Source organism: Aulonocara stuartgranti (assembly GCF_965226115.1).
Source record: "Aulonocara stuartgranti genome assembly, chromosome: 10".
Taxonomy (NCBI): domain Eukaryota; kingdom Metazoa; phylum Chordata; class Actinopteri; order Cichliformes; family Cichlidae; genus Aulonocara; species Aulonocara stuartgranti.
The window spans coordinates 34,223,091-34,249,800 of NC_138946.1; the positions used below are offsets into that span (position 1 = coordinate 34,223,091).

The following is a 26,710-nucleotide window of genomic DNA, read 5'->3' on the forward strand; positions in this document are numbered from 1 at the left end:
ACCCTTGCTTGGATATCTGCCACTGTGATGGTTACTGGACCCTGTTCAGGGAGGTTGCTATGGTCTGCCCTCAGATCCACTAGCCACTGAGCATTGCCGTTATGGGTTGCATCCTTCTCTTCCAGTATTGTTCCGTCTCCAGCCTTGGTGGTGCTGTTCTCTTATTGTTCCCTTGCCACTGAGAGTACACCTTTGCTGGTTCTGTGGAGAACAGCTGGTTTATTCTCCTGCCTTCTATCTCTCTGGTGTACCTCCTCAAGCGGCTGGCCAAGGCTGTGAGTCTTTGCTTGGCACTCAACGATCCTTCTCCTATCGCACTTGGGGCTTGGTACCCAATCTCGGGTGGGGGTGATGATATCTCACCCCTGACCTGGCGTCCTGGCTCCCCCCTTGCTGTAGCATTTATGTTGTGCCTCGTCAATATATATATATATATATATATATATATATATATATATATATATATATATATATATATATATATCTCATAATAATCTGACAATACATATAATATTGTCCATATTATATTTACATTACCACAGTGAGATGACTTTAGTCTCATGAACAACATTAGCTAATTGTTATTTACTAACTAATCTTAAATAACTGTTCAGCACAGAAATGAAGCCCAACAATCATGTTTTACAGTCCTGTGGTCTCAGCCTCAGATACTCAACTAATCAAAGTGATGTCATGACAAAAATGAATGACCAACAAAACATTTTTCTCCTTCATTTCTGTCAAACAAAGCTGTATGAAATGTTTCTCGCGGTTAGTATCATGGTTGCTAGGCAACCTGAACAGCACGACGAAGGCTAGTCCGTCCCATTTCACAAGCCTCTCATTTCCGCACTTCTCGTACTTACAGTACGCACCGTGCGTAGTACGTGTAGTGCGCGTACTTCAAGCGTGCGGTCTCTTAATCCGGTTGTGAAGTCTGACGTCACTAGCAGTGTCTGGGCCTAAACTCCGCTGCAGGTCCATATATCAAACGATCACTGTGGCATTACTGAGACTTGAAAAACTGTCTAAAGTCTTTCATCTTTAATAAAATGATCAGCGTTCTGCTCTACCAGGTGTAACAATTGAGTTTAACATCCAGGCATCCATGAAAACGGAATTTATGACATTTAACGGAGTTAGAAGTTAGCAGGGAGTTAGCTCGCTAGCTTCTATCTAAATACAATATAGCATGTCCTGACTGCGGGGTTTTGGAAACAAATTCAAACGTACAGCTCTGTTATCACTTCCAACATAAATGAAGACAGAAAACTAAACAGCAGTGACGTTTGTAGGGTTACTGAAGTTGGGCTAGCTGGTATATAATGATGTGCTACGTGACCGCTAGCGACACAGCTATGTTAGCATAATATAAACAAGCTAACTTTTTTCCACTCGATAAAAGTTAACGTGAGTGTTCTCGGTGGTCAGGAACAAATGTAATCGCATGGCAGGATGCTGTAAAAGGACCAAACTTCAGCCAGGAGAACAACTGAGATAATCCATCCACAATACGAGGTTAGTCATTCATATACTGCTGCATGGGCTGGGCTGTAGTTACATCCTAAGGTTTTAAAAACTGAGCTTAAATAAATGATTAGTGGTAATTAGGGCTGGGCAATATGACCCAAAATTCATATCTCGATATTTTTTACCTGGACGGCGATATAAGATATATATCTCGATATTTTTTTTTTAAAAGCCATAAAGTAAGAACAAAAAGAGAGTTCTTAGTCAAAGCTGTGTCCCAGATGTCACACAGGCACTTTTATTAACATAGAGCAGATGTACATAAAATTTACTCAAAAATAAATTATGAGCATTTATTAAATAATAATGCTCCATAAATAAAAGAAAACAATGTTGTTTTTGTGCATAACAAAAAGCTCACAATTGTGCAGTCAAAATGTAAACTAAAAGACGCTGAGCATAGTAACAAAGACAGATTTCACAGCTGCTCTGTTCCCAACTTCTACTCTGTGACTGACAGCATTGAGTTTGAAATCCTCTTCGTAACCACGTCTCTGAACAGGTGCCATTTATGGTCCTTATACACAGTAGGGTAATATTACGTTGAAGCACAGTACGTATCACTCCGCGAAGGCTCCTCGGTAGCCGTAATGCGCCGACAAACTATCAAGCGGTGCAGCACCGTAGCTTACCAAAGTCGTAATAAAACATTTTTGACAGATTGCTGAGCGCTGTGTTCCACATAAAATCGGTTCACGGCCATCAAGCACAACCAAAATTCATACATAAGGTGCGCTGTCAACTTTTGAGAAAATGCAAGGATTTTAGGCCGCGCAGCGCCTCTGGGCTGCATGGCGTTAGCGTGGTTAGCTAGCTAACACGTTGACGGCGTCCAGCCCCACGCACGGGGCGATGTGCAGTAACTAGTTAACGGAGATTTGCCGTGTTCATCTTGTCGCTTCCTGCAGGTGAAGCGATGGGGAAGGAGGGGGAGTTGTCTTCAGTGAAGGAGGGGCGAGGCCGAGTAACGTTGCGTAAAGACAAAAGTGGACGAAAGTGAGGCAAACTTGCGGCTCCACAAGTATAATTATAACGTAACATAGACTATATCGATATAAAGGATATTGTCACATCTTATATCTCGTATAAAAATATATCGATATTTTTTAAAAACTCGATATATCGCCCAGCCCTAGTGGTAATAAAAGCCAAGGGAGGTCAACAGTGATCACTGACTGTTTTAGGAGCTTTTTGAGATCAAATAGAAGAAAATACAAAACATTAAACATGTTAACAACACAAAAGCCATATTAAACGCAACTACTTTAGGCCCGGAAGTAGGATTCGTCGCGTCATCACTTAACGACCGGATAGAGACACAGCCTCTGACATCACTGTTGGAGGCGGTTACAGGTGCAGCCCTGACTCTAGCCACACCGCCTCCACACTTTGAGGAGCTTCACGCTGGTGGCATCATCATCATGACAGGCATGAGTTGCAATCAAGAACGTGCCAGGAGGCATCTGAATATGACGCAAATGACACACTTAGCATATGTGTGGTGACAGTGAAGAGGGGGAGAAGGAGCCACAGCAGGCTGACCTCAACTGCCTGAGCCGCAGTGTGGCCGCTTAATTCATCTGAATGATCTAAAAGGAAAATGATGTGAGACAAATGGGGATGCTGGGATTCAGGGAGGCTTCGTAAAATGTGTTACTGCTAAAAGCTACACATTTGTAAAGCACTGGCAGCCTGATTCATTTGGTGCTTCGTGATTCAGAAGTGTAAACAGCTGAAGGAGACGATCGTGAAAAGCAAACGAGGTCTGAGGCGCGATGCTGCTGTCGTGCATATGGCCCCGTGAAACAAGCTCGGCGTATTGTGTCTCTTTGTTTGCTTCTCTCACTTTAGTCATGAACATTGTGTTATCATAGCTCTCTCTAGCTGTCTAAACTCTTTCTTCCTCTCGCAGCCTTCTAAATATTTGTCCTCTTGTATCTACAGAAGCCGGGAAGGTTCTCTTTCTATTTTTTCACTCCACTGTGATTTTTCCCATATCGCACGACCACATTATGCGGGTAATGTTTAATTAGAAGTCTCTACATTCCTTCCAACACTTAGAAGATGGAGCTGAGTCATTTCTGACATATTTGTGGGGATATCAAGAGCACATCTCTGTCCTCAAACCATTTTCTTCCATGGTTATTATAGAAACATGGTTTTCATATTTGCAGTTTTTCTTTCTTGTTTTTGTTTGTGTTAGAAAAACTGTGACACATTGTTTCAAATGAATCAGCAAAACTGTTTTTCTCCATAAAACCAAATGTTTGGTAGATGGCTGTGCTTATGTTGGTGTGTCTTTGTAGACTCACGGCAGGGAGACTGAGACCTGACAGAGCTGAAATCTGTGGCTGCACAGGGCTCGTGGTCAGCACTGTTACCTGACAGCAACATAACCCAGGCCGGGGCATTTCTGCGTGAAGCTTGAGAACCTAAAGTTGACCTTTGTGTGACCCTCAGCGCTTCATTGCTGGGCTGATGTCAGTGCTGTGATGGAGCCGCTGCAGGTGGAGAGTCATGACCAGGCCAAAACAGAGTGCAGCTGAATACGAGGAGAAACAGAAGCGTCTGCTGATGCTACAGTGATGACAATTATTTTGCTGAAATTCAGTTTAGATCTTTTTAATTATTGAAAAAAAAAGTTATGTTTGAAAACGGCTGCCGTGTGTTAACGATTCGACATCAAAATGTGCATTTTTGAAAGTCTGCAGACGATACAGTAATATTTATAAATGCTAGATACAGTCACAAGAGCATTAAATCTGCTTTTGCCTTCAGAAAGGTGTTGGAAACATTCCTCAGAGGTTTGGGTCCACACTGACATGACAGCATCGCACGGTTGCTGCAGATTTGTCAGCTTTTCAAACATCCCAGAAGTGCTCAGTTGGAATAAGATCTGGGAAAGTGGAGACCATTCACACCAGTCGGTTTGGCACCAGCAACCGTTCACAGCCACTTTAATCACCTTTCTTTCCCTTTGTGATGCTCAGTTTGACCTTCAGCAGCTCATCCTGTCTGTGGCTAAATGTGTTGACTGTATTTAAGTATTTGAAATAATTATTTATTCATACAGATTTAGTGTGTTGGTGATTTCCCATGTTGGTGTTATTCCTCAGTATCATTGTGTTTGTCCAGGATCAACGTTGCGTCTGCGGACATCAGATCGTGCTTCACATTCACAGAGTGGGATGGTAAGGGCAGAGAAGTGGAGCTACGTGCTGCAAAAAGGGAATTACAGTCAGCGCAAGCGAGAGCGAAAATGAAGGTAGACGAGTTTAAATAGCTGTGGTCAACCATTCAAAGTGAACGAGAGAGCGTAGAGGGTGGAGATGAGCACTGGGTGATTTGGGTTTGGAGCACAGCAGGAGTGAAAGGTGCTGAGACTCGCTATGATGTGAGTGGCTCTAAAAAGTGCTTGAGGAGGCAGAAATAAAGGTTTAGTGATCTCCACTGTGAGTGACCAGGATTCAGGGACGAGCAGAGGATCCGTGGATATCCTGGTCAAAGGATGTTAAAGGTGGAGCAGATTTATTGATGCAGTGAATGGGGACATGGAGAGGGTGGGTGTAACAGAAGAGGAAGGACATCGTGAGGTGGAGTCAGATGATCTATTGTGGGGACCCTGAAAGGGGCCGTAAAAATGTCATTTGTAGCTCTTAACTCTCCTCATTCAGTGAACATTTCAACTCAACGTTGAACACTTGGAGCTCCACAGAATATCAGCACAGCTTGAAAACAGTTTCTCACAGCAGCATGCATTCAGCATTTCTTTCTTGAAAGTGCCACATTTTGGGAGGTTTCCCCATAGATTGCAGCTCGTGCAAGCCTTTTCTTTTTCTCCACCTCAGGTGAATAAGCACAGCGGGAAGCTGCATGAACAATCAGAAGGAAGCAGGACATGGAGGGGGGGTGCACCGGAGGAGGGGAAGCAGAAGAGCTGACTCACTCCAGTGTGGGGGCTTTTGTGGCGCAGCGGGGTACTGAATCATCTGGAGCCTTATTGAATATTTCCTCCATTTAATGTCATTATCGCCCCAGCGATCATCGGCGCTGTCCCCGAGACTCTAGCAGGCTGACCATGAGCTGATGACGCTGAATAAATCAAAGTCGTACGACGGGGCTGCTCAAAGAAACAACAAAGCGAGCGGTTTTTGTTTTATAGTGCAGAGGATAAGATGCATTTGTTTTTAAGAAGTCAAAGGGTGAAAGCAAACTCTTGATGGCGCTGGCTCACTGTGCGGGCTCTAATCACTGCTGAACGAGCGATCAAACTTTATTTACCGCAGCACACGCTGCTCCTACAGAAAGATGACAGCAGGCGCCAAATTTAAGTCATTTCTATCTTTTATTAGAAATGGATGACATTTCAACCCAAGCAGGACTTTAGTTTTACCTTCGGTGTGCCATGCATACAAAACCAGAATCCGAGTGTCCGTGTTAGTGCCGGTAATGTTTATTTGTAAGGGGTTGATATCAAAGTCTTTTTTTCTCCTGTGCAATTAATATTCACAGATATGTACATTCAGATTAGTCAGCCTCAAATATCAGCGTGAAAAGAAAAGCAACGTTAAAAGTAAAAAGTTACAAAAACCCCTCAAATTAAACAATATATTTCTCTTTTAAAATATAATTAATAAGAACTCCGGTAACACGAGTTAAATTATGATTGCTTCAGTTTAACCATAGGCACATAGTAGATCGGTGAGGCGTTGTAGAAGCCCAGCGGAGGGCACATCTTGGCCTTTGCTAACTGCGGTTGATGTTTGTGTGAACAAAACCACCAGCAGTCCGTGTGGGACCACTTCAGAATTAAAAGATGAAAAAATAAAAGAGACACAAACAAAAAAGACGACGCGACGTCTCAAGGTTTCCTCTGCGCCTCGCAGGTGGAGCTGCGTGAGAGACACAACGAACTCCACCAGGATCTCTCACAGACGTTCACGACGACAGTTTCTTTGGTATAAAACTACCACGCCTTCCTACATCTCAAAACTGCATTTATCCAATAATGATTGGGACTCAGACATGCGTGATTCGAAGCGTGACGTGGCCACGTGCCGCACGATGAGACGAAGGGTTAGACGACACGTTTAGGAAGCGACTGAACGTGAGGACCTGATGTTGAACAGCAGTCAGATTCACTTCATAGTAACGTGTCACAGGGTCAGCGATGAAAGTCGAGGCCTTCGAGGGATCGGGCGCTTCTCAAGAACAACATTTGACATCATGATAGTTTTTCATAAAATAGTGAAACGGTCTCAGATTTCCCTCTGCTGCCGTCCTCATCCCCGTCCTGTGAGCCTTTGTTCCCTTTATACACAGGTCAGATCCATGTTTAGCATATTTATTGTGACACGTCGATTTCACCGTTCAATGAGAAAAAAAAAAGGAGGTCATTACTTTCTCTCTGTGGTGACTAATGAGACTCGAATGTCCCGGACAGTATTTTTAGGATGCTCCTCGTGTCCACGGAGACGCAAGTCGCCAAGGTGACCCGTTTTCACCACGATCAACTGGCGGCTGTATCTGAACGGCTTGTCGTCGTGTCTCAGTGGCAAAAACATCCTAGATCTGTAATATTTACCTGAAGGTTGCAGGTCGAGTCTAAACGTGTGGCGTGTCATTAAAGGGCGTGCCTGCACGACACCAGGACTTTGTCTTTTTACAGGATGCCCTTAACAACAATAACGTGTGCAGAACGACCTCTTTTGCTTAATTGTAACATTAGTAAAACCTTCCTGTACGTTTAAAGCAGGCGACAGAGGGAGGGGGGGGGGGGGACCCAACTGTGTCTCACTGCTTCCATGTGAGGGGCGGAGTCTCTCAGCCACGCCCTGCAGCGCTCTCAGAGAGAAAGAGACATCCTGCTCAGTGACAATGACAGCACTAAGGTGTGGTTACATTTCCCTGTGTGCAATACTAACAGCAGGTCTACGGGTCTTTTGCACATGTGGAATTATTATGCAACGCTGTCGCTGTCGTGGCTCGTGGGTGTGTCAAAATGCAAGCGTGAGGAACATTAATGCAGAAACCACCTATGGGAGTGACTGATGAAGCCAGCAATGTCAGCTGCCCCGTGTCTGAAAAGTGCTTACGCAACCCAGAGCGGCCGCTGTTCAGAAGGGAGGGGAAAGGCAGGAAAACTAGGAAAAACACTTCCCCTGGAAGGCTGCAAATTTGGCACACTTGATGTCATTTAGCACAGATTCTTCAAGTCAAAAATAATGACAGTTACACCCTACATTTGTTCCGGTTTCAGTGAATGCACATGCTGATATAACCGAGTCCCCTAAGGCAAAAAGGATTGTAAGTGTGGAAAGCTGTTCGAGTCCCCTCCACACCCACGTCCACAGTGCTGCACTGCGAGCTACCGTCTGAAGAGTAAGAGGGGGTCCTGGTAGAGGAAAAGCAGTAGATGGTAAACCGAGGTTCTCCTCTGGATCTCTGTGCCTGTTAAACAAGCAGAGTCAGGATGTGTCCCCTTCAAGTTATCCTCCTTCTTCCCTCGGGTCCTCTCACGGGGACATGTTGAGTAGCTTCGTAGATTTATTGGGGTAATTGATGGCCAGGCTGATGGCAGCGATGTTCTTCAGTGCCTACACAGAAAGCAAAAGTACGTCAGGAAACAGCTGCAGGTACAAAGAAATACTCAGTTCATCTATACAGCATCACACTACAGCAAAGGGCCCGACACGCAGACGACCCCTGTGAACAGGCGCTTGGCGACAGCAGGGAGGAAAACCTCCCATTAAGAGGAAGAACCCTCCGACAGAATCAGGCTCGATGAGGCGGAACAAATAGTGCGGATGTTAATATTAAGGATGACTTTCTGAAACTAACGATGCCATAACGTCTCTACGTCTGTGCTGTGCCAGTTTAACAGACGGTGCAACTTATGCTTTATGAAACTTTGTCCCTTATTAGCCGCGTCCTGTTATCGGTCCACCATGACACCTGCTCAGAGCGGGGTCTAGTTTTCCTTTGTCGAGTCCACTAATGGCAGCGGGACAAAAACCCAAACACCTCCACGATAAATAATAACGCTGTCACATTCAGTCGGTCACGTGCATCACTCTGATTTCTGCACATAAGATCTGTCAGAATATCAGGAAACATGCACTGTTGTAGGCTGATGCAGCTTCTGCTCCAAGGAAACATTCAGTGTAAGTGTGTCAAACAGCAGATTGATTCACATATTTGATCTGAAAGATTTTCACGTTGGTGCACTTTTGATGTCTGCAGCTCCCGGGGACCTGCGTCTTCTCCTGGTCTCAAACTGGACAGCTTCATGTTTAGGCTGTGTGACACTGACAAACATGTTCAGAGCTGCTCTGCAGTACAGAAATATTTAGTATTGCTAGAAACCATTTAGACCATTTACATTTGTTTTCTCCCAGTTCAGCTTTCTATTTTGACATTTAAGAGTCTGCAGCTCCTCAAGTGCAGCAGCCAGGCTGCAGACATGCACCAAAGGAAAGGACACATTACACCCAGTATGGCCGACTTGTGCTGGTTTGCTTCACAGTTCATTTGACACATTGCATAGCATTAAAACATGTCCCACACCAAGTTATACCCATTTGTCCCAGTGTGAACCACACCATCGTTCCTTTTAAGCTATAAATTGCACATTTTCAGTTCTCTAAGTGCAGCTAGTGCCATGCAAGCAGGTGGATGCAGTGAACTGTTAGCAGACAGCTAACTAGTGAGCAGCCAAATCAGTGAGCTGAGGGTGGCCGTCGGATGAGAGGATTCATCACTTCAGTCCCTTTTTCACATTATACCTGCTCGTTTCATTAATGGTTAATATAAAGCATGCAGCCACAGCGGATGCAGCCTTAATTTAATCAAACACTTGTGTCTTTTATCTCCTCACAGAGGAGAGCAGATATATGCACTGGAGGATTAATGATGAAGCTCCATTCTGCTCTTTCCATCTTGCGGCTCTACAATAATTTTTTAACAATGTTTCATTTAATTGCTTCCTCCTCCCTCCTCCAGCCTGCAGCTCAGCTCCAGGGAACGCTCCGTCTCATCGCGCTCGCCGATTCGGCTGTCACCGTGCTCACGGGGTCTGGTGGGCAATTTCATCAAATCAAAAACACACTGTTTAACTAAGTGATCAGTAAGTGATGGGCAGCCCTGTGCATTACTTTAAGCTGTGAAGACACGACGGCGAGCGAAGCCGTCCTCGGTGGCTTCAGAGCGTTTGGGACATCAGCTGATTTGCCCCAAATATCCATTGTTATCGTAACAGTTTGGACTATTGTGTCACCTTTGGGTTTGTTTTCACCCTGACAGGTATTAGGTAACCACTCAGCAGAACCACCCACAGTGTGCTTTTCATGCTGCATCCTCTGCTCCTCCTAACTGCCTGTGGGCTCCTCTGCTATACTGCGTGGTCCTGAGTGCAGAGGACACTGTGGCTCGCTCTGCCACACATGCTAATGGACTGTAATTACCAAATACATTAGTCCCGAGCACAGCCCACACACATTCAAAACAAGGGGAGGGGGTGCAGAGGGATCTGCTAGGTGTCAACAGCTCTGTGATTCACTAGCAAAAGAGACTCCAGGCGAGCTGACTCACAGCAACTCAAGAGCGTTCAATCAGTGGGACTGCGTGGTTAAGAAAGAGTTGCATAACACTTTAAGGTGCACGAGCAACTTCTCTGAGCTGCAACCGTCCGCTGAGTGCAATGCTTTGAATTTAGGAATATGTTAATATGCAAAGACAAAGAGAGAGAGGAAGCCTTACCATGGCGGTGTGGTTGAGGAGCTGCTCATCAGTGGTCATGGCTAACAGGTACTCCTGGAGGACGCCCTGAGCCTGGAAGACACGTCCAACGCAGGTAAATTAGTAATGCATCGTTTGCACCATTCCAGCATTTAGTTTGATGCATGCATGCAAGACGCATGAATAAAACCAGATAAAGAAGGAACTTCCTGAAACAGAGCAGCAGGCTACATAAAAGAGGCGCTCGGTTATAAATGAGGCCTGGTTCCCTGACCTCTCTTCATCTCAGCATCTAACTGAAGCGTGGGATGTTGGAAAAGTCATTGAAAATTATAAACAAACTAAACGAGAGCTTCCACTTGGCCCTATGAGAGAGATGTACCTTGGGCTTACATAAGCACAGGGATTTGGAAAACACAGATAAGACTACACAGAGGCTAAATGGACTGAGACTGGCCAAATTGAGCTTTTACAGCACTGGAAACACAGTCCAGAGCTCTGCTCCAGCATTCATCCAAAGTGTTTACGCTGTAGGAGCAACCCAGGACGATTTGTACAGGCAGTGGTGCACGACTTACAGCTTGGATTCCTAAACACAACTTTCCCTTCTTAGGCAGCGACTTAATTGACTCTCAGAGGAGCTGACCATGAACTTTACGTGCATTCAGAGAACGAGAAGCCCGAACGTGAAGCCCGAACGTGAAGCCCGATGGCCCCTGAAGCCCTCTAATAAGCTGCGTAGGCGCTCAGAGCTAATGCAGCCACAGAGGACTCGATGCTGCTCGTTAGCTTCGTATGACTCGAACATTTTGTCACCACGGCGCTGGTCAGTATGGCCGTGCATCATCACTGCAGTCAGCTCTGACAGCCAACTTTAGTCACATCTTTCTGAGGAAGATCACAGATGCTTCCCCAGCATGTCAGCCACAGTGGACACCAGCATTCCCAGTTTTGGCTGGATGTAATCTAAATGCTTTGTAGCCCATTTGTCACCAGTCTAATCCAGTTTACAACCACACTTCCAATAATCCCGGACCAAGCACATCTCAGCCCACCCTTACTTCGACAGCTGCAACACGACGTGTTCATGTGTGGTGTTAAAACCACGGAGCCATTTCACACCCATCAGGAAAATCACAGTTGCGTCACATTCACTGGAGAACTTGGCGCGGCGTGAACAACAACTACTGCTGACATCACACAGCTTCACTTCACTCCTAAGAAAGAAATCTGCATCATACGTGTTTGTATAACCGAAGTGTGTCTGCAGTGCTGCTGTACACAACGCGTTACACACCATCATGTGTTGTTACGCTGACTGCAGTATTCATGAGGGGCATCCCAGGCAAATGTACTGAGCGCCACTACCGCCCCCTGGTGCTTGTTCAGAAACACTGCAGAACCTCAGCTCGCCAGTCCCTCTCTTACACGTGACAACATCGAGCGGGTGCAGCAGAGACTCCGTCCTGTAAGACGATTTAAGTGATGTCCTTTTATTATCAGAGAGAAGCCTCGGGCCTCGCTGGGAAGGCTGCAGGAGAGGTCCTGCTTTTCTGGCCCTGCCTGCTTCCCCTGCATCGACAGATGGGAAACTCCTGGCTGATGGTGCGCTCATAATCTCGAGACTTCTCTTCATTAATAATTCAAAACAACTGAGACGGAGAAAGAGAGCGAGCATTCATAAGCATCACAGTGAGCAGCATCTCTTCCTCGTCCGTGCAGCACGGCGCTGTCCCACAGATGGCTTTGGCCACAAGCCGAGCGTAGAACAGGTGCACGGTAAACATGCTCACAGAGACGCAGAGAGGAGCTCTGAGTAAATGCTCCTTCATATTAGATCTTTACTGTTGGAATGCTTCATATTTCAAAAGTGACAAAAACATGAAGAAAAAGGATTTTTAGATGATCAGCTGTGTGTGTGTGTGTGTGTGTGTGTGTGTGTGTGTGTGTGTGTGTGTGTGTGTGTGTGTGTGTGTGTGTGTTTCATATGTTGGTGGGCCCAAATCCAGGTCCCCACAGGGCTGAAGGCATTTTCACACTCAAACGGTGGTTTTAGTGTCATGGTCAGGGCCAGGCATTCATTATAGATGGTGAGGTTGGGGAAAGCGTTATGTCCATGGGATGTCCCCACGAGGATGGCAAACCAGACGTGTGTGTTGATGCATTACTCACGATTGCACGGGCCTCTGCGATAAAGAAGAGTTCAGTGAGGGCTCTGTGAAGAGGCAGCAGCACCGTGATGCTGGTGGGATCCTGGCTCAGGCTGTTCTCCATAGACATGAAGAGCTGCCACAGAGGTCGCAGCAGCGTCAGCGTGCAGGCTCTGCAGCAACACATCAACAGCAGGATGAAAAGCTGGCACAAAATGCTAATATCACCTCCTTAACTCTCAAACTTTGTCTGTTCATCATCTTACAAGTCTGTCGTCATGAGGTCATCTCGTTCAGCCCCCCCCCCCCACCTTTTTTGCACCACGGACCGGCCTTTAAGGTGTCGCGGATAAATACAACAAAATAAAACCAGTACCAAAAAAAGAAGATTTATTCATAACACACAGGAAACGACCCACGATAAAAAATAATGATAAAAAGCCTGAAAACCATAAATTTCACACTCGAGCCTCAACTATCGCGACCTGGTACCAAATGACTCAGACTGGTACCAGTCCAGGGCCCGGTGGTTGGGGACCGCTGATATAGCTCCCAACTCAAACGCAGAAAATCCTTTAAAGAGATTTTCTAGGACGCTAAACGGATGATTTCACTCTTAAAGATGGAGCTGCTGCCCGTCTACACACCAACTTCTATGAATTCCCTCATCGTGACCTGATGGTTGCTGGGTCAGTTTGCACATATGGAAATTTCTAAACGCATACTTTACCTAATTTCCATCATGATTACAAGAGCATGTATGAAGGCTTCTATGCAAATGCTGCGTGGAGGTGCACTCCTGCACCAGGACATGATGCTGAGCTAAAGATGAGAGGTAGACGGCACGGCTGCATCCAGGTGGGAGTGTGACAGTCACGGACGCATTTACAGAAAAAAAGGAGGCGGCTCGACCTACGTCTGGGACTGACACTGCAGCAGACGCAGCAACAGGTGAATGGCTCTCAGTCGCTGGTTTCCAGTCTGTCGACAGGCCACGCCCACTTGCCACTCCCAGATGTCGGCTAGTGGCAGTTGGCTGAGCACTTGGTCATCAGCTAGCATTTGCTTCAGTATCTCAAAACCTGATGAGCGAGCAGAGAAGAGTTGATGAAGCCGATGTTAATGTGACGTTCAACAAAAAGGCTGCAAAGCGAATCTGAACCCAAACAGAAGGAGGACGGCACCTGTCTGAAAACGGCCCCTGTGTCCCCCCGTTACGGTGAACTTGTAGCCCCACTCTGTGTTGCTCATGTCTGACATGAATCTGTAGTACAGGGTATCACCTGAGAAAGCCAGAGATGCAAGTATGAAGTGAACAGTCACACGATCTCAAACGCAAACACACACGGACGGTCCTCACCGGGGATTTCAAAATCGGACCACTTCTGCGGAGACCCACTGAAGTTGTGAACATCTTGGACAAAATCGCTGCTGCTGGACATGATGAGCTCGTCGCAGCCTTCCTCTGTGTAGCAGCGGGAATCGAATTTTACGGACAGGTAGATGGCGCCAGGGATGTGCACCTTGTCCTGAGGGCAGAACACACGACATGAATCCCAACACAGCGCAGGTCTTTGTGGAGTTCAGATGTTCAGTAAAGCACACGTTTGAAGCAACAACAACCGACTCACCTCAAAGTTGGTGTTGTTATCGTACGGGTGTTTGGACTCTCTGACCTGCACTGCCATGCCAGGCTCCTCCATGAACTGGCAAGCAGTGAGAGAGAGACTGCAGAGCATGCTGTGGCTGCAGCCCTTCAGCACCCTCTGAAGAATCTGATTGTAAAAGCAAACAAAGTGGCTTCAGCCCATCGTGTACTCGCACACTACTTTTGTTCACTTCTGCCTCCCGTCTCACCTTCTCCCACGACGGCCGCTCCTCCAGCTGCATCAGCATGTCCAAGATGTAAGCCATGTGCGAGGCCCCGCTCAGCTCCAGGGCCTCCTCGCTCATCGGCGCGTCTGCGGGCCAGTCGGCCAGCAACGACGCCAGCACGTGGCGAGCGTACAGCGTGGCGATGGCCTGGTTGACCTTCACCAGGTACTGACGAACGGCTCGGTTGCTGCGCACATCCAGCTCTTTGTGCAGCAGAGCGGAGCTTTTGGTGCGTCTCTGTTTGGCATAGCTGAGCTGGAGGTCGCTCTCCGAGTTGGTGATGAGCTTCTGGGCTACGACGTTGATCTCCTCTGTGGCCTTTTCACAGTGACTCGGTTTAGACTGCCAGGCCAATCAAGAACATTATCATTTAAAACAACGACTTGTAACACTGACTGAGAAACTGGCTGTTTTAGAGCATTTTTGGAACAACCCACCATGCAAGACACCACAATCATGTCCGTGTCCACAGCCTTGGTGTTCCGCTCCTCAGACCGAGGCCGCCGGCTGGATTGCCACTTCTGGGCCAGCGTACGGATCGTCTCGTCCGTTTTTATCTCTTCTCCATCAAATCTGAAAAGCACAACATCACAGCAAGTTTTAGATTTGAGTGAATCCATGAATCACAAAGTAAATCTTCATCCTCACCTCTTCTGGACCTCCAGGAAGAACGAGTCGGTCCTCTTCATCTGCAGCTCATACATAGCTCGCAGAATGGGCAAAGGGGCGTTTAAGGCATCGTGGGTGATCTGCATTTGGAAGGAAAAAAGTCTTGAGCGTTTTCTTTCACCCCAGGTTTGGCTGCGCGTGTTTGCAGCACAACTCACTTGGAAGCAAATCTTTGTCTCCTCATCCAGACCCTCCAGCGGGTCGGGCTTATTGACATCCGTGTCGTCAGCACAGCAGCTGGAGTGGTCCGAGTCGTGCTCCTTGTCCTGCTCTCGTTGCTCTCGCTCCGGGTCCTGGGCCATGGAATGGATCTCCCTCTTTGAGGAGTACAGCATGATGGAGAGGATCTCCAGGTCGCGCAGCAGCCACAGCTTGCTGAAGCCGGTCCCCTTACTGCACTTCCTCACCAGCAGCTGGGTCAGGCCTGACTCCTGGATGGCTTCATGTGCGTGCTCCACTCCGTGCTTCTTAACAAAAAACACAACAGGACATGAAAAGGAATCGTGCCAAGTTTGTCTGATCAGAGGTGGGATACTGATCATGTTAAACAGGTCGGGGATAGCTTGTTGATAAGAAGCTGTCCAACGTGGAGGGCGGATATGGTTGGAGTACCTTGAGTATGTTATAGAGGCCTTTAAGAGCCAAAGACAGGACCCAGGAAGCCTCCACGGCATCAGAAGAGCCGTTGTCCTGGCTTGTCTGCAACAGGTGGCTAATAATGGAGGTGAAATTGCCCAGGTAGCAACTGAGCAGCGTCTTTGGGCAGCCTTGGCCCTCTGGCTGCCCCGGTAGACTGACCGTGCAAGAATCCTGAGACTGGATGAGTTGGTAGTCCTTCACTACGAAAGCGAACACACAGAAGGTTAATCCAAAGATGACTCCTCATCATACGTGGTCCAGAAGCTACTGTGCTAACCTGTTTTCCTCTTGCGTGTTCTAACGTCCACCACCGCAGCATGGTTCTTTTCTGTGAAGTGTTTCAGCAAGATCATGTTGTGCTTTTCATTGGCGTTGTCGATAAACACCGTCTGGGTGCCCACACACAGCACCTGGCGTGCACACACACACACACACACACACACACACACACACACACACACACACACACACACACACACACGTCACAATAGGCTTCACAGAGTCTCAGTAAGGTTTCAGACTCCACAGCATCAACTGTCTTCTACCCACCTCGGCGAAGCCCACGAGCACCAGCAGTGTGAAGAGGTTGGTGCGCTTCAGAGTCTGCGGCAGCTGCTGAATGCAATGGTCAGTGAAGGCGGCGATGATTGTGCACCACTCGGGGCAAGCATTGAGACTGTGCAAAATGTCTGCCACCGTGCATGCCCAGTCCAAGCCAATGCGACTGCAACCAAACATCCAAACAGCTGTTTACACATCCACAAAAAACAACAACAGGGAAAAACAAACAAACTGGTTTCTATGAGCAGCTGGCGCCACCTCTGCCGTTAGGCCCATAATTTTGTAGTTTCCCTCTATAAAGCCCCGCAGGGGATTTCAAATCGATCGATCTGCGATCGACGTTCAGGGGATTGTAGGATGTACAAACAGTTTTATACATGTTTTATCATTCAGACATTTTCAGAGGCTCAAAAGTAATTGGACAAAGAGCATCATCAACCCTGGGCACTCGAGCCACAGCTGGCACGCCCAGATGTGGCTCGACACGCATTAACCAGAGAAAGTGCATGAAGAAATAAATATCTACGGCCGGGCCGCACTGCACAGACACAGCTGTGCACTTCTCAACGACGGTATGTGAGCTAACAGCAAACGCCAGCGTCAGCACCACGGAAATACACGGATACATCCGAAGACTCGAGACGCTTTCAGGACTGAGGTGTTCGGACCAATGTTTTCTTTCCTGATCAAACCAGAAAGCTTTAATAAGCAGCTGGATTCGTCTCTCAGACACAGAGGACATCGAAATGCAGCCGACTGAACTGAAAGCTCGACTCTGCGGGGTCAAAGTTCGCAGAACTACGAGCGCAGCTGAATCCACAGCTGTGCGTGTTCATGGAGCTGCACGTTCACCTGCTGCACGTCACTACCTGACACGTTTAACTGTCTTAAAAACACTGCACGGGGCTTATTGACAGTATTCGGCTCACAGATCTGTGTGAGCTGATCTCCCGTCACACTAAGAGTGTCCTCAGGTCTGAATGTGGACGCTCGGAGACTCTGAGTGGGAGACCAGGACCACATTAACACGTGTGTCGTATTGGCCCAGTTTTTCGCATCATTGTTGAGGGGACCATAAATATACAGAGACCATTAAATGCACTTTGCCAACATCTGTGAACAAATACAGTTCGATGAAGTTGTTCATTATAGTAACTGTTGCTATAGAGCGTTACTACATTTATTGTTCATGCACATGAGGACATTTTAGACGGCACTCATCATGCCGACCCTGCTCAAGAGCAAAATGTAGCAGCTGACAGAAAGCAGCAGGATGAATTTGTTGACCAATACTCTGCTCAGATTCAGCCAAATGCTGCAACGCCGATCGCTCAACACTCAATGACTCAAAGCCGAGAGCGTCTCATGGCAAAGACTGGCGCTTTTGTCAGACGCTTAAACTGAACCCAAAAGCTTTTCAGTTACTGAAGAGGAACCTGAAGGCAGAAAGACGGACAAACGAAAAGTATGTGAGGGCAGCTGCAGGTCTGTCAGAGCGCTGATGTCCACGCATTCAAGAAAAGGATTAAAAACAGTCCTTCTCTTTGAAGTGATGTCACTTTGCTCAACTACTATCGAGCCTCTGAAAAAGGGACCAACGTATAAAAAAACAGTTCACGCAGTATTTTGTTAAGGCTCGTGAATAAAGGCTGATCTGCACTTCAATCACATGACTGTTCATTTAAAATCTTTCACACAGAGGCAACTTTGTCCTGTATTTGTGATCAGCAGAGACATCGTCCTGGCTCGTCTGCAACAGGTGGATAACAACATAATGATATTTACCTGTCTAAACAGACGGCGCCCAGGCTGAAAAGCAGCTGTATGGTCTTCCAGCCCTGGATGTCTGAACAGGACATCTCTCCTTGTATCAGCAACTCATACTTGTCAGCCAGAGCCTCTGTCACAGCAGCGTCAGCCTCCATCGGAGGGATCCGGAGCAGCAGCTGACCCAGGAGGCCTAAGGTGAGGTGGTAGGTCTCATTCAGAGAGCCAGCATTGGAAATGACTGCCTTAAAAAGCTGTGGCAGCATGGAGCTCAGACTGGGCAGACACAGGGAACAGCCCTGACAGGAAGACAGCACACGTGAGGATAAGAGGAGAATATGTCAGCGCAGTCATAGGAGTGACGAACCTTTAGAAACATGTACAAAATCATTTATACTGTCCAACAGTTGGACAACAAGGTGCCGTCCATCAAGGCTCGCCGTTTGTCCACTTCTCATTGTTTAAATGTGTAATTCAGCTTCTTCGTACTGACTGGAGTTTCCCTGAGAGTCTGCTGTATGGCCCACAGTGTCATCTGGGCCAGCCCGACCTCAGCCAAGCTAAACGGCTGACAGCAGATTAGCCTTGTAGCTGTAACTCCATATTTATTGCACAGACATGAGAGCTGTATCTCCTATCTTAATGTTTTAACCCCACAAAATGATTTTGGTCTCTTACTGGTTTGGCTGGAGGTAGCATGGCTGCCAGCAGTCCCAGGATCCTCTCTCTTGAGCACTCGGAGAACACGTGCCCCTGAAGGGGAACTGGGGGCAGCCTATCGTCAGTTTCCTTGACAACATCAGATGTTGGCGAGTTGACTGCTCCTGGTCCACAATTTGGAGCAAAGAAGAGTAAATAAATAAATGAATACATTGAGTTGAACCAGGCCGAGCGTCTGGGTGAAAGCACTCACGTCGGACCACAGGAGAGAGGGCGTCTTCGCTGGACACTGACGGGGTCTGGCTGAGCCGGGCGGAGTCTAGGGTGTCTTGAGTGACCAGCTTCTTTTTGTCCCCCGGCCCACTGCTCGGAGGGAGCGACAACTCTGGCTGAGCAGGAGGAGGACAGCTCCCCTCCTCTGCCTTTTTCTCATCTGACGGTTTGTCCTGTTTGACAGAGGACAGGCTGACTTTTACGCGTTTCTGCATCTTTTCTGTAAATCGGCGAGACCCAAACATGAGGACGTCACATTATCTTTGAACATGAGTTGCATTCCCCACCTTGTGCTTAGGAGATGAAGGAGAGCAGATTGCTGCTGTGCTACCAGGGAGCGAGGAGGTGTCCGTGGCTGTGCTGAGCTCTTGAGAGGACTCGGGAGAGACTGGACACAGCTCGCTGTCAGAAGCAGAATCGTTGGTGGACAGCAGAGCAAGCAAAGCAGAGGAACGGAAACCTATGCAGAGCACAGGAGACACAGAGAGTATTACATGTTAATAACCAGTCTGTGCAACGTAAAATTATGCAAGTGCTACACTGCTGTGAACTTACCTTTGCCAGTCTGTCCTTTGAGCAAGCAGTCAGTGATGAGCTGGGAGCAGTGGGTCTGCAGGGCTTTGGCCACGTTCAGAGTGTCGCTGTCCAAGGTGTCTCCATCCGTTTGCTTCTCGCTGCTCAGCTCTGACGTGTACAGGGCCAAAGCAGCAAACAGCAGCCAGGAGTAGTTGTGGATGTAGGGCTGGATGAGACGGTGGCGATCGCTGATCCGTATGGTCACCATGGGGTACACAGTGATCCGATGGGTGGGCAGGTGGCTGGCGATGGGACGATAACCATTTAATAAAAGGAGAACTAAAGAGGCCAACCTCAACATTAAATGTGAGTTGACGCGCGTCACCTGTCAGGATACTTCTTTGCGTGGTAACAACCGAAGCACAGGTCAAAGTCTTCACACACGTTGCAGTTGATCCTGCTGCCTACAATAAGCCCCTGGCAATGATCGCAGGCATATTCCATGTTTACCATCTCATGGTCATCCTCGTGGCCTTCAGGCTTGGCACCACCTGGTTTACATATACACGCATCCAGAGTGAGTATAACTACGACTACGGGAAGGTCCTCTGATCATCGGTGTCATGCACTTACTAAGGAAGCAGGTCTTGCAGAGGTCCATGTCCATGCACTGCAGACATCGGTAGCGGTGCCAAGGTGCCATCCTCTCACAGCCATCGCAAGAGATCACGACGTTGAGCAGGTCACAATAGCGGGCAATGAACATGTGCATCTGTGGACGGAGCACGTGCCTGATTAGAGTTTTTAAAATGACGGAGCATGCGTGCACATGTGTGTAAGCTGCAGCACGAATCTGCAGGTTTTTGTAAATGCAAAGGGAAGAATGTGGAGAAGAGAAAACGCAGCCAGCTTTGAGGCGAGTCTGGCTGTGAACATTGAAACGTTCATGTAGGGCTGCGCGATACAACCAGAATCTCATATCCCGATATCAGACATCTATCGTCCGATAACGATATAAATCACAAATTTAACATTTTCTGTAAATTCTGTGAATCTCGGGCAGCTCGACGTGAAGTGTTTCCTGCTGGGTGTCGTGTAGCTGGAGTCGAGTGTTTTAACTGATGCATGAAACGATACATTTTTAGACATAAGTTGTAACGGCGCCGTTTTCTTTGTATTTATTACACGGCGTGCTGCGGGGAAAAGCCTGTTCTAACGTTTGAGTCTAAGCTTTATTTTTTAGCACCTGGCGGCTCTTTTTTACTTCTCATCTGTAAATAATCTGCATCTTTCACGTGATTCAGTTTATTTTGAAAAGTCTCAACAGGATCTTGAGCTTTATTGTGAAAGGTTTATGTGGAACATAAACAAGCAGACACGCGATGCTGTTACCGTCGCTGTTGCTAATGACAACGCATAAAAACAGGCGCTTGTCCGTCAGCAGTGTGGTTATATTACATATAAGAGAAAGAGAACTAATAAATTAACACAGCCACTACAGTGACATCAGAACCATGTAAAAATGTTGCCGTAAACAGTTTTTGTGACACCACGAAACAAACGATAGCGTAAAATGAAAGAACGTTTTTATATCGTCATCTGATATATATGGTTATATCAAACAGTCCTACGTTCATGGACTGCAGTGTACCTTCCTCCTGTCCTCCATCGATTCCTCTTCATCAATTTTGTCATACCACTTCTCAAACATCCCGTCCATACACTCATCCATCCACTCCTGGTTCTTCTTGTAGTCTGCAATCTCGTCCTCCTCTGTCCACTGACTGCAGATGAAGTTAAACCACAGAAGAAACTTTATGAATAAAGCAGTTTGTGAAAACTGAGGTGTCTTTTGCCTTCTTCAGCAGCTTTTCGTACATTTAGACGAGCACTGAGATTACCTGATGGCAGTGTCATGGACGCTGATGTTCTCCTGAGACATGCTGAGGAGGAGGTCAGGAAGATTGATGCTCAGGAAGAAAGGAAGATCGTGCGCCTCCCAGTTCATGTCCAGGAGGTGCAACAAGCAGGTCTGCACACACGACAGGGCCGGCAGAAACGCTCTGTGGGGCAGTGATCGCGATCAGGTCACCGTGCACGCACTTTCACAACAACACTTCCTGCACTTGCAACAAATCTAAATTCACAAAATCACGACGGGTTAGAGGAAAGCGCTCACTTCTCATTGAGGCTGCTGAAGCCCTGTACCGCCTCCACAAGCATGAGCACCAGCTGATGGTAGGAGCGCCTCACTTCCTCTCCCAGCTTTTGCCCGCTGTCTGACAGCTGAGAGAAATAACTGGAAAACACAAAGAAAATGTTGTTTCTGTGCAGCCAGTCAGCAAAACACCAAACTGACATCGGTGACTAATCTCCAAAAAGACTTGAGAACCAAACTAAACTGCTGCCATCACATTTTGGGACACAACTGTTAAAAACCTCTTGCTGTAAAAAGTCTTCTGGGGCCTGGAGAGACTCTGCGTGCTTTGCTGCAATCTGCAGAGTTTAACCCTTTAACTGGGTGAGTGTTTAAAGCAGGGGTGTCCAACTCCAGGCCTCGAGGGCCGGAGTCCTGCAGGTTTCAGAACTCATCCTGGGTCAACACACTTGAATCACATAATTAGTTCATTTAGGCCTCTGGAGAACTTGAGGAGGTCATTTAGCCGTTTAAATCAGCTGTGTTGGATCAAGGACGCGTCTAAAACCTGCAGGACACCGGCACTCGGGGCCTGGAGTCGGACACCCCTGCTTTAAAAGGTAAATTAGGTCAGGGTTTAAAGGGTTAAATGAATCCATTCATTTATTTTCATTATGGAAATCTAAGACCTACTATCCCACTAGGACCAGTATGCGTGCAGCATCATATTCTGTGACCTTATTCTGATTGCTCCTGTGTCATGGAGGTTCATGCGTATATGAATTAAAACGGAAAAACTGAGATTTACCAGGTAAAGTCTTTTTGGCATGCCAGCAGCTCCTGTAGGAACAGGATGCAGGGGGCTTGGAAGAGGTGCGGCTGTCCCATGGAGTGGAAGCACTGCTGAACCATCTCCAGCACCTTGCACACACTCAGGGCCTGCGCTTTGTTCAGAGACAGCGTCTGCAGAATGCTGCAGGAAGAAGAACGAGGACTTAACCCTGGATGCAAGTCTCATTATGCGTTACCAAACAGGAGAGTAGCAGTTTCTCACCTCGCTGTTGTGAGAGCCTGGTCCTTTATGAAGTTTAGGATGTGTTTGAGTATCGGGTAGCGATCTTTGACTGAGGGAGTCATGCGAGGCTCTTCTATAGAGCGGCAGGACAGGAGACGAAGGCGTGCCCGACTGAACGGAGCTTTGCGGTTGTAAGCAGAGGGGGAGGCTGGCTCCCCAGGCTGGGGGGAGAGACTCTCTGTCGAGTCTCGATGGGTTCGCCTGCTGTGGCCACATGAGGATGAGTTGGGAATGTGAGTACCGGACGACTGACTCTGTCCAGACCTGGACTCGTAGCTTTCCTCAGACCCTGCAGCCTGAGGTCCCACAGATGAGCTGGCTTGGAAGTCTCCTTCTGAAATAGAACTTGATTGGAACAGCAGAGCACTGCTGCTCTCTGTGGCTCTGGGAGCGTCGCTGCCTTGGCATGGAACGCCGCAAGGAGCAAATCGGAACAACAAGAGGCTCTTCTCGATGCACATCTCAGCTGAGAACAAGAAGAAAGAGTTAAAATGTCAGGAAAAAGCAAAGTAAAACCAAGACATGACATTAAAAAGGAAGAAGCACTCACCCAGTGTCTCCATGGTAACCTCATCAGGACCACCTTCCCGCTCGTCATGATTGTTCATCTTGCCAACCAGATATCTCTGCTTCATCTCCAGCTAACAGGAAATAGATCCCAGCAGAGTCACAGGTCAGAAACATGAAAAGCACGAGCCAGCGGAGATGTCCCGTGTTACACTCACCATCCACGTTCTGATGCTGTCTGCTAGTGAATACACCTGCACGAACTCTTCACTCAGACTGGATTTACAGTCCGGATTAACTACTAGCACAAAAACACAGATGGGAGAAAATCATTCAGAAGATTAATTAAGGAACAAACTCACAAAAACACAGCTGTATGAGCGCTGATTACCATAGCTAAGAAGTGCGAGGTTGAGGGCCGGTGTGTGGTACACCATGGCTGCCCAAATGGCATTCACAGCTTGGTCTATCTTTGACCCAGCGGTGATCTCGTTCCTCATCGCCTGTTTCCTGCAAGCCTGCATGAGGGTCCTCATCAGCTCTGTTCTAGCGTCTGTTAGCTCCTGTGAAGGGTTCCAGCGAGCAAAGTCCTCCAGGAAGCCCGTCGGCTCATCCAGAGTCCACGTGCTCGCCTACCACACAGAAAAAGAAAAACACCATCAGAGCATCTTCCAGTCGAGGTCACCGACTAATGCAACAGCAGCATCCGGTGCTTGTACGTAACTGAGGCAGCAGAGCGTTTTTTACCTGCTCTGTGATTGTTTTTGTTCGGGTCGCCTCCCTTTTGTCACACAGCCCATGTCTCAGGATGGGTTTCCATAAAGGTGAAGACTGAACATGGGACATTTTGCCTGATGGAAGTTCCTTTACACTGCGAACCTCTGGAGACAGAAACCCACAATAATACACGCTAGTGCCTCAAACTGGTTTCTTTTCTGCTCTGATAAACTGCGACTCAGGCCAGCCTCATGAAAACCGTCTCACCGTGCGGAGATTTCAACGCCAGCGTTCTGGATGCAAGGCGACCCATCAGACGAGCCACCAGCAGCTGCAGATCTGACATCCAAGAAATGGTGATGTCTGGTAAACCCAGCGCTGTTACAGTGAACTTATAGCCCCACTCGTTGTTGCTGCTGTCAGAGTGGAAGAGGAACTGCAGCTGGGGACCGGTGTCAAAGGTCACTTTCTAAAGGAGCAAACACACAAGGACACATTCGTAAACATCAGTGACGCATCTGAAGACCGGCCTGTGATTTTCCTTCGCCTACCTTTGGCCACTTCTCAGTTCCGACCTTCATGTCGTAGCGGACCTTTCCCCCTCTGGAATCTGTGAATTCTAAGTAGTCGTATCTGCGAATATTGTGAGCACAGTTAACAGGATAAAATCCCCACAAAGGATTTCAAAGACAAACAAATAAACATTTACAAACACGTCACCTCTTCTCTGTTTCACAGCGTTCATCAAACTCCACCTCGAACGACGTCGCACCGGGGCAGGCGAAGATGCTCGTCTCGTGGCGGCTGTTCTCGTAGTTGTGCGGGGACTCCATGTTCCAGGTCCTTAGCACCACCGGCTGCTGGGGTTGGTGCCAGTTCTCTTGATCCACCTTATAGTGACAGGTTACAACAAGTTTGTGGACTGCTGCACTGTTTGTGTAGCTCTGAACACCACACAGTGGATCAACTCAAACACATCAAAACGAGGCTGAACGCAGACTTTCAGCATCACTTGTAGAAGTATTATGTCACAGGAAATACAGACATTTTTAGACATAGTACGTTTATATAGCCTCCGTTATCTGAAGGTCAAAAGTAACTGGACTGATAATACAAGTACCTCTGTTGTGCATTTCAGAAAGAAACACTGGCTTTCTTCCCACAAAAACACGTGATTTGCCTTTCTTATGGTTTTAAATACTTTTCACCACTAATTAGACTGGTCCTTCTGGACCCTCCATTCCCCAAATACATGATATCGGCTTCATTCGCACCCCTACGATGGGTGGAGGCAACAGAAATGCTAGCGGTCAAAGTGGACTGACCTTAGAAAAGATGTCTCCGGTGTCGCTTGACAGGCTTCTGAGCAGCTCAACGAGCGAGGAGAAGCTTTGCAGCAGCAGGCTGTGGGGGATGTCCAAAGGGCACAGCTCCAAGAGGAAGATCATCTGCCAGGACCCAAACCAATTATTCACAACGCACTATTCTAGATGTGTCTATGAAGCCAATTAAAGTGCATAACACAAGAGAGCATTACCAGTTGTCTGAAGACTGTGGCTATGATAGAGCTGCCTAATTTTGCAGTAATCTGAGCTCCAGTGTACCTCTCCAAGAGCGAGCCAAGGATCGACTTGACACTTTCCAAGAACTGATCCACATCTATTGAAAACAAATCATCATACAGCTTAGTAAACACACAACCCCTGACAATCACGTATGTCGTCAGGAATGACGCGTCTCACATTTCAGCAGGATGTCTCTGGCCAGCTCCATTGCAATGGCCGTGGACGCTCCTCCTTTGAGCTGCAGGTAGCACCAGGAGAGCAGACTGCCCTGCAGAGCCCAGAACAACGACAGCAGGACCGATCTGCTGGCGCCGCTATTCTCATCCACCATCATGACCTCACACTGAAGGACAGAAGACATGAGGAGAAGCGAACTTTAGAAAGACAAAAGAAACGTTCAATGTCCACCCGTGAGAAGCGGGCTTACCTCTCTGGTGGCAACCAGGAGCAGCGTCTCCATGACTGAGAGTATTGGGCTGATGTCAAAGTCTGAGGGAGCTCCTTTAGGAGGGAGCAGCAGAAGGCCACTTGGATCCTGATCGCTGCAGAGGAAGCACAGACGTCACCGACTCCTCGGGATGTCTCATGTTGACAGGACCATATGATGACGTGTTTGTACAGCGCTTACCTGAAGTAATTACAAAGGGATTCAAAGGTAACCTTCACCGACTCTGGCTGATCCTCCTCTGTAATGTTCTTCTGGAAAAACACAAAAATACACATTAGGAGAATCGTTACGCTGCTGCTGCTTAATAACACTTACAAACTCACCATCATGTGAAAGAGTTTGTCTCGCCTGACACGTTTATCAGGGAAGAAAACAGCCGCTCCATGAAGAACGGCCTTCACCGCTTCTGTGTGCAAAGCCTTTTCCACGGATGTCTCACCTTCCGGACTGTCCACAACTACAACAAAAACCACAAACAGGGTTGCTACGCCGGATTTCTCTGATGCTTACAAAGCTGCTCCCTCGCTCTGTGACGGCTCCTTACTGTGACAGAGGTGAGTGTAGAGCTCCCACACAGCCCTCATAGAGTCACTGAGATCATCTCTGCTGCTGGACGTGGATGGACGAGCTGCTGCGCCAGCTTCATCTGGTACTTTGCTCTCCTCTTTGCCCCGGGACTCCCGGGGGGTGGGCAGCATGGGGAAACAGTTCTGCATCAGCTGGAGGAGGAGAACTCTGCTCTTCGTCACCTCCTCGCCCTCACTGGAAGAAAGAAACATGCTAACTTGCAGCAGCCATGGACTCCCACTGACTGACTCAGTGGTAATTATCATTCCAGTAATTCTAACAACAAGTGCCAGCCTTGGCAGAGAGAAGAGCTTCACT

The 26,710-nt window shown here is 47.6% G+C and overlaps 1 protein-coding gene across 3 annotated transcripts in view; it reads right to left on the reverse strand.

Annotated features, from left to right (window-relative positions):
- Window positions 1-5,856: 5,856 nt before the first annotated feature.
- The window catches only part of zzef1 (zinc finger, ZZ-type with EF hand domain 1), a 29,793-nt gene continuing 8,939 nt past the window's right edge, over window positions 5,857-26,710 (reverse strand). Inside the window, exons 15-54 of one of the 3 annotated variants that reach the window (XM_082548781.1) lie at window positions 26,370-26,587; window positions 26,149-26,282; window positions 26,006-26,076; window positions 25,805-25,919; window positions 25,555-25,720; window positions 25,350-25,471; window positions 25,138-25,260; window positions 24,533-24,702; window positions 24,364-24,445; window positions 24,080-24,281; window positions 23,843-23,976; window positions 23,487-23,727; window positions 23,314-23,393; window positions 23,139-23,229; window positions 22,568-23,054; window positions 22,322-22,486; window positions 21,556-21,675; window positions 21,278-21,439; window positions 21,028-21,160; window positions 20,010-20,148; window positions 19,762-19,927; window positions 19,416-19,678; window positions 19,148-19,320; window positions 18,841-19,033; window positions 18,606-18,751; window positions 17,946-18,226; window positions 16,149-16,323; window positions 15,877-16,009; window positions 15,573-15,799; window positions 15,119-15,427; window positions 14,940-15,040; window positions 14,729-14,864; window positions 14,274-14,633; window positions 14,048-14,191; window positions 13,777-13,945; window positions 13,601-13,699; window positions 13,333-13,498; window positions 12,439-12,589; window positions 10,288-10,359; window positions 5,857-8,126 (exon numbers count right to left, since the gene is read on the reverse strand). In XM_082548781.1, coding sequence (XP_082404907.1) covers window positions 8,046-8,126; window positions 10,288-10,359; window positions 12,439-12,589; window positions 13,333-13,498; window positions 13,601-13,699; window positions 13,777-13,945; window positions 14,048-14,191; window positions 14,274-14,633; window positions 14,729-14,864; window positions 14,940-15,040; window positions 15,119-15,427; window positions 15,573-15,799; window positions 15,877-16,009; window positions 16,149-16,323; window positions 17,946-18,226; window positions 18,606-18,751; window positions 18,841-19,033; window positions 19,148-19,320; window positions 19,416-19,678; window positions 19,762-19,927; window positions 20,010-20,148; window positions 21,028-21,160; window positions 21,278-21,439; window positions 21,556-21,675; window positions 22,322-22,486; window positions 22,568-23,054; window positions 23,139-23,229; window positions 23,314-23,393; window positions 23,487-23,727; window positions 23,843-23,976; window positions 24,080-24,281; window positions 24,364-24,445; window positions 24,533-24,702; window positions 25,138-25,260; window positions 25,350-25,471; window positions 25,555-25,720; window positions 25,805-25,919; window positions 26,006-26,076; window positions 26,149-26,282; window positions 26,370-26,587 — 6,700 coding nt within the window. In that variant the 3' untranslated portion in view covers window positions 5,857-8,045. Of the gene's footprint in view, window positions 8,127-10,287; window positions 10,360-12,438; window positions 12,590-13,332; window positions 13,499-13,600; window positions 13,700-13,776; window positions 13,946-14,047; window positions 14,192-14,273; window positions 14,634-14,728; window positions 14,865-14,939; window positions 15,041-15,118; window positions 15,428-15,572; window positions 15,800-15,876; window positions 16,010-16,148; window positions 16,324-17,945; window positions 18,227-18,605; window positions 18,752-18,840; window positions 19,034-19,147; window positions 19,321-19,415; window positions 19,679-19,761; window positions 19,928-20,009; window positions 20,149-21,027; window positions 21,161-21,277; window positions 21,440-21,555; window positions 21,676-22,321; window positions 22,487-22,567; window positions 23,055-23,138; window positions 23,230-23,313; window positions 23,397-23,486; window positions 23,728-23,842; window positions 23,977-24,079; window positions 24,282-24,363; window positions 24,446-24,532; window positions 24,703-25,137; window positions 25,261-25,349; window positions 25,472-25,554; window positions 25,721-25,804; window positions 25,920-26,005; window positions 26,077-26,148; window positions 26,283-26,369; window positions 26,588-26,710 lie in introns of all 3 variants that reach the window. The other 2 variants (XM_082548782.1, XM_082548780.1) reach the window with 2 other exon arrangements.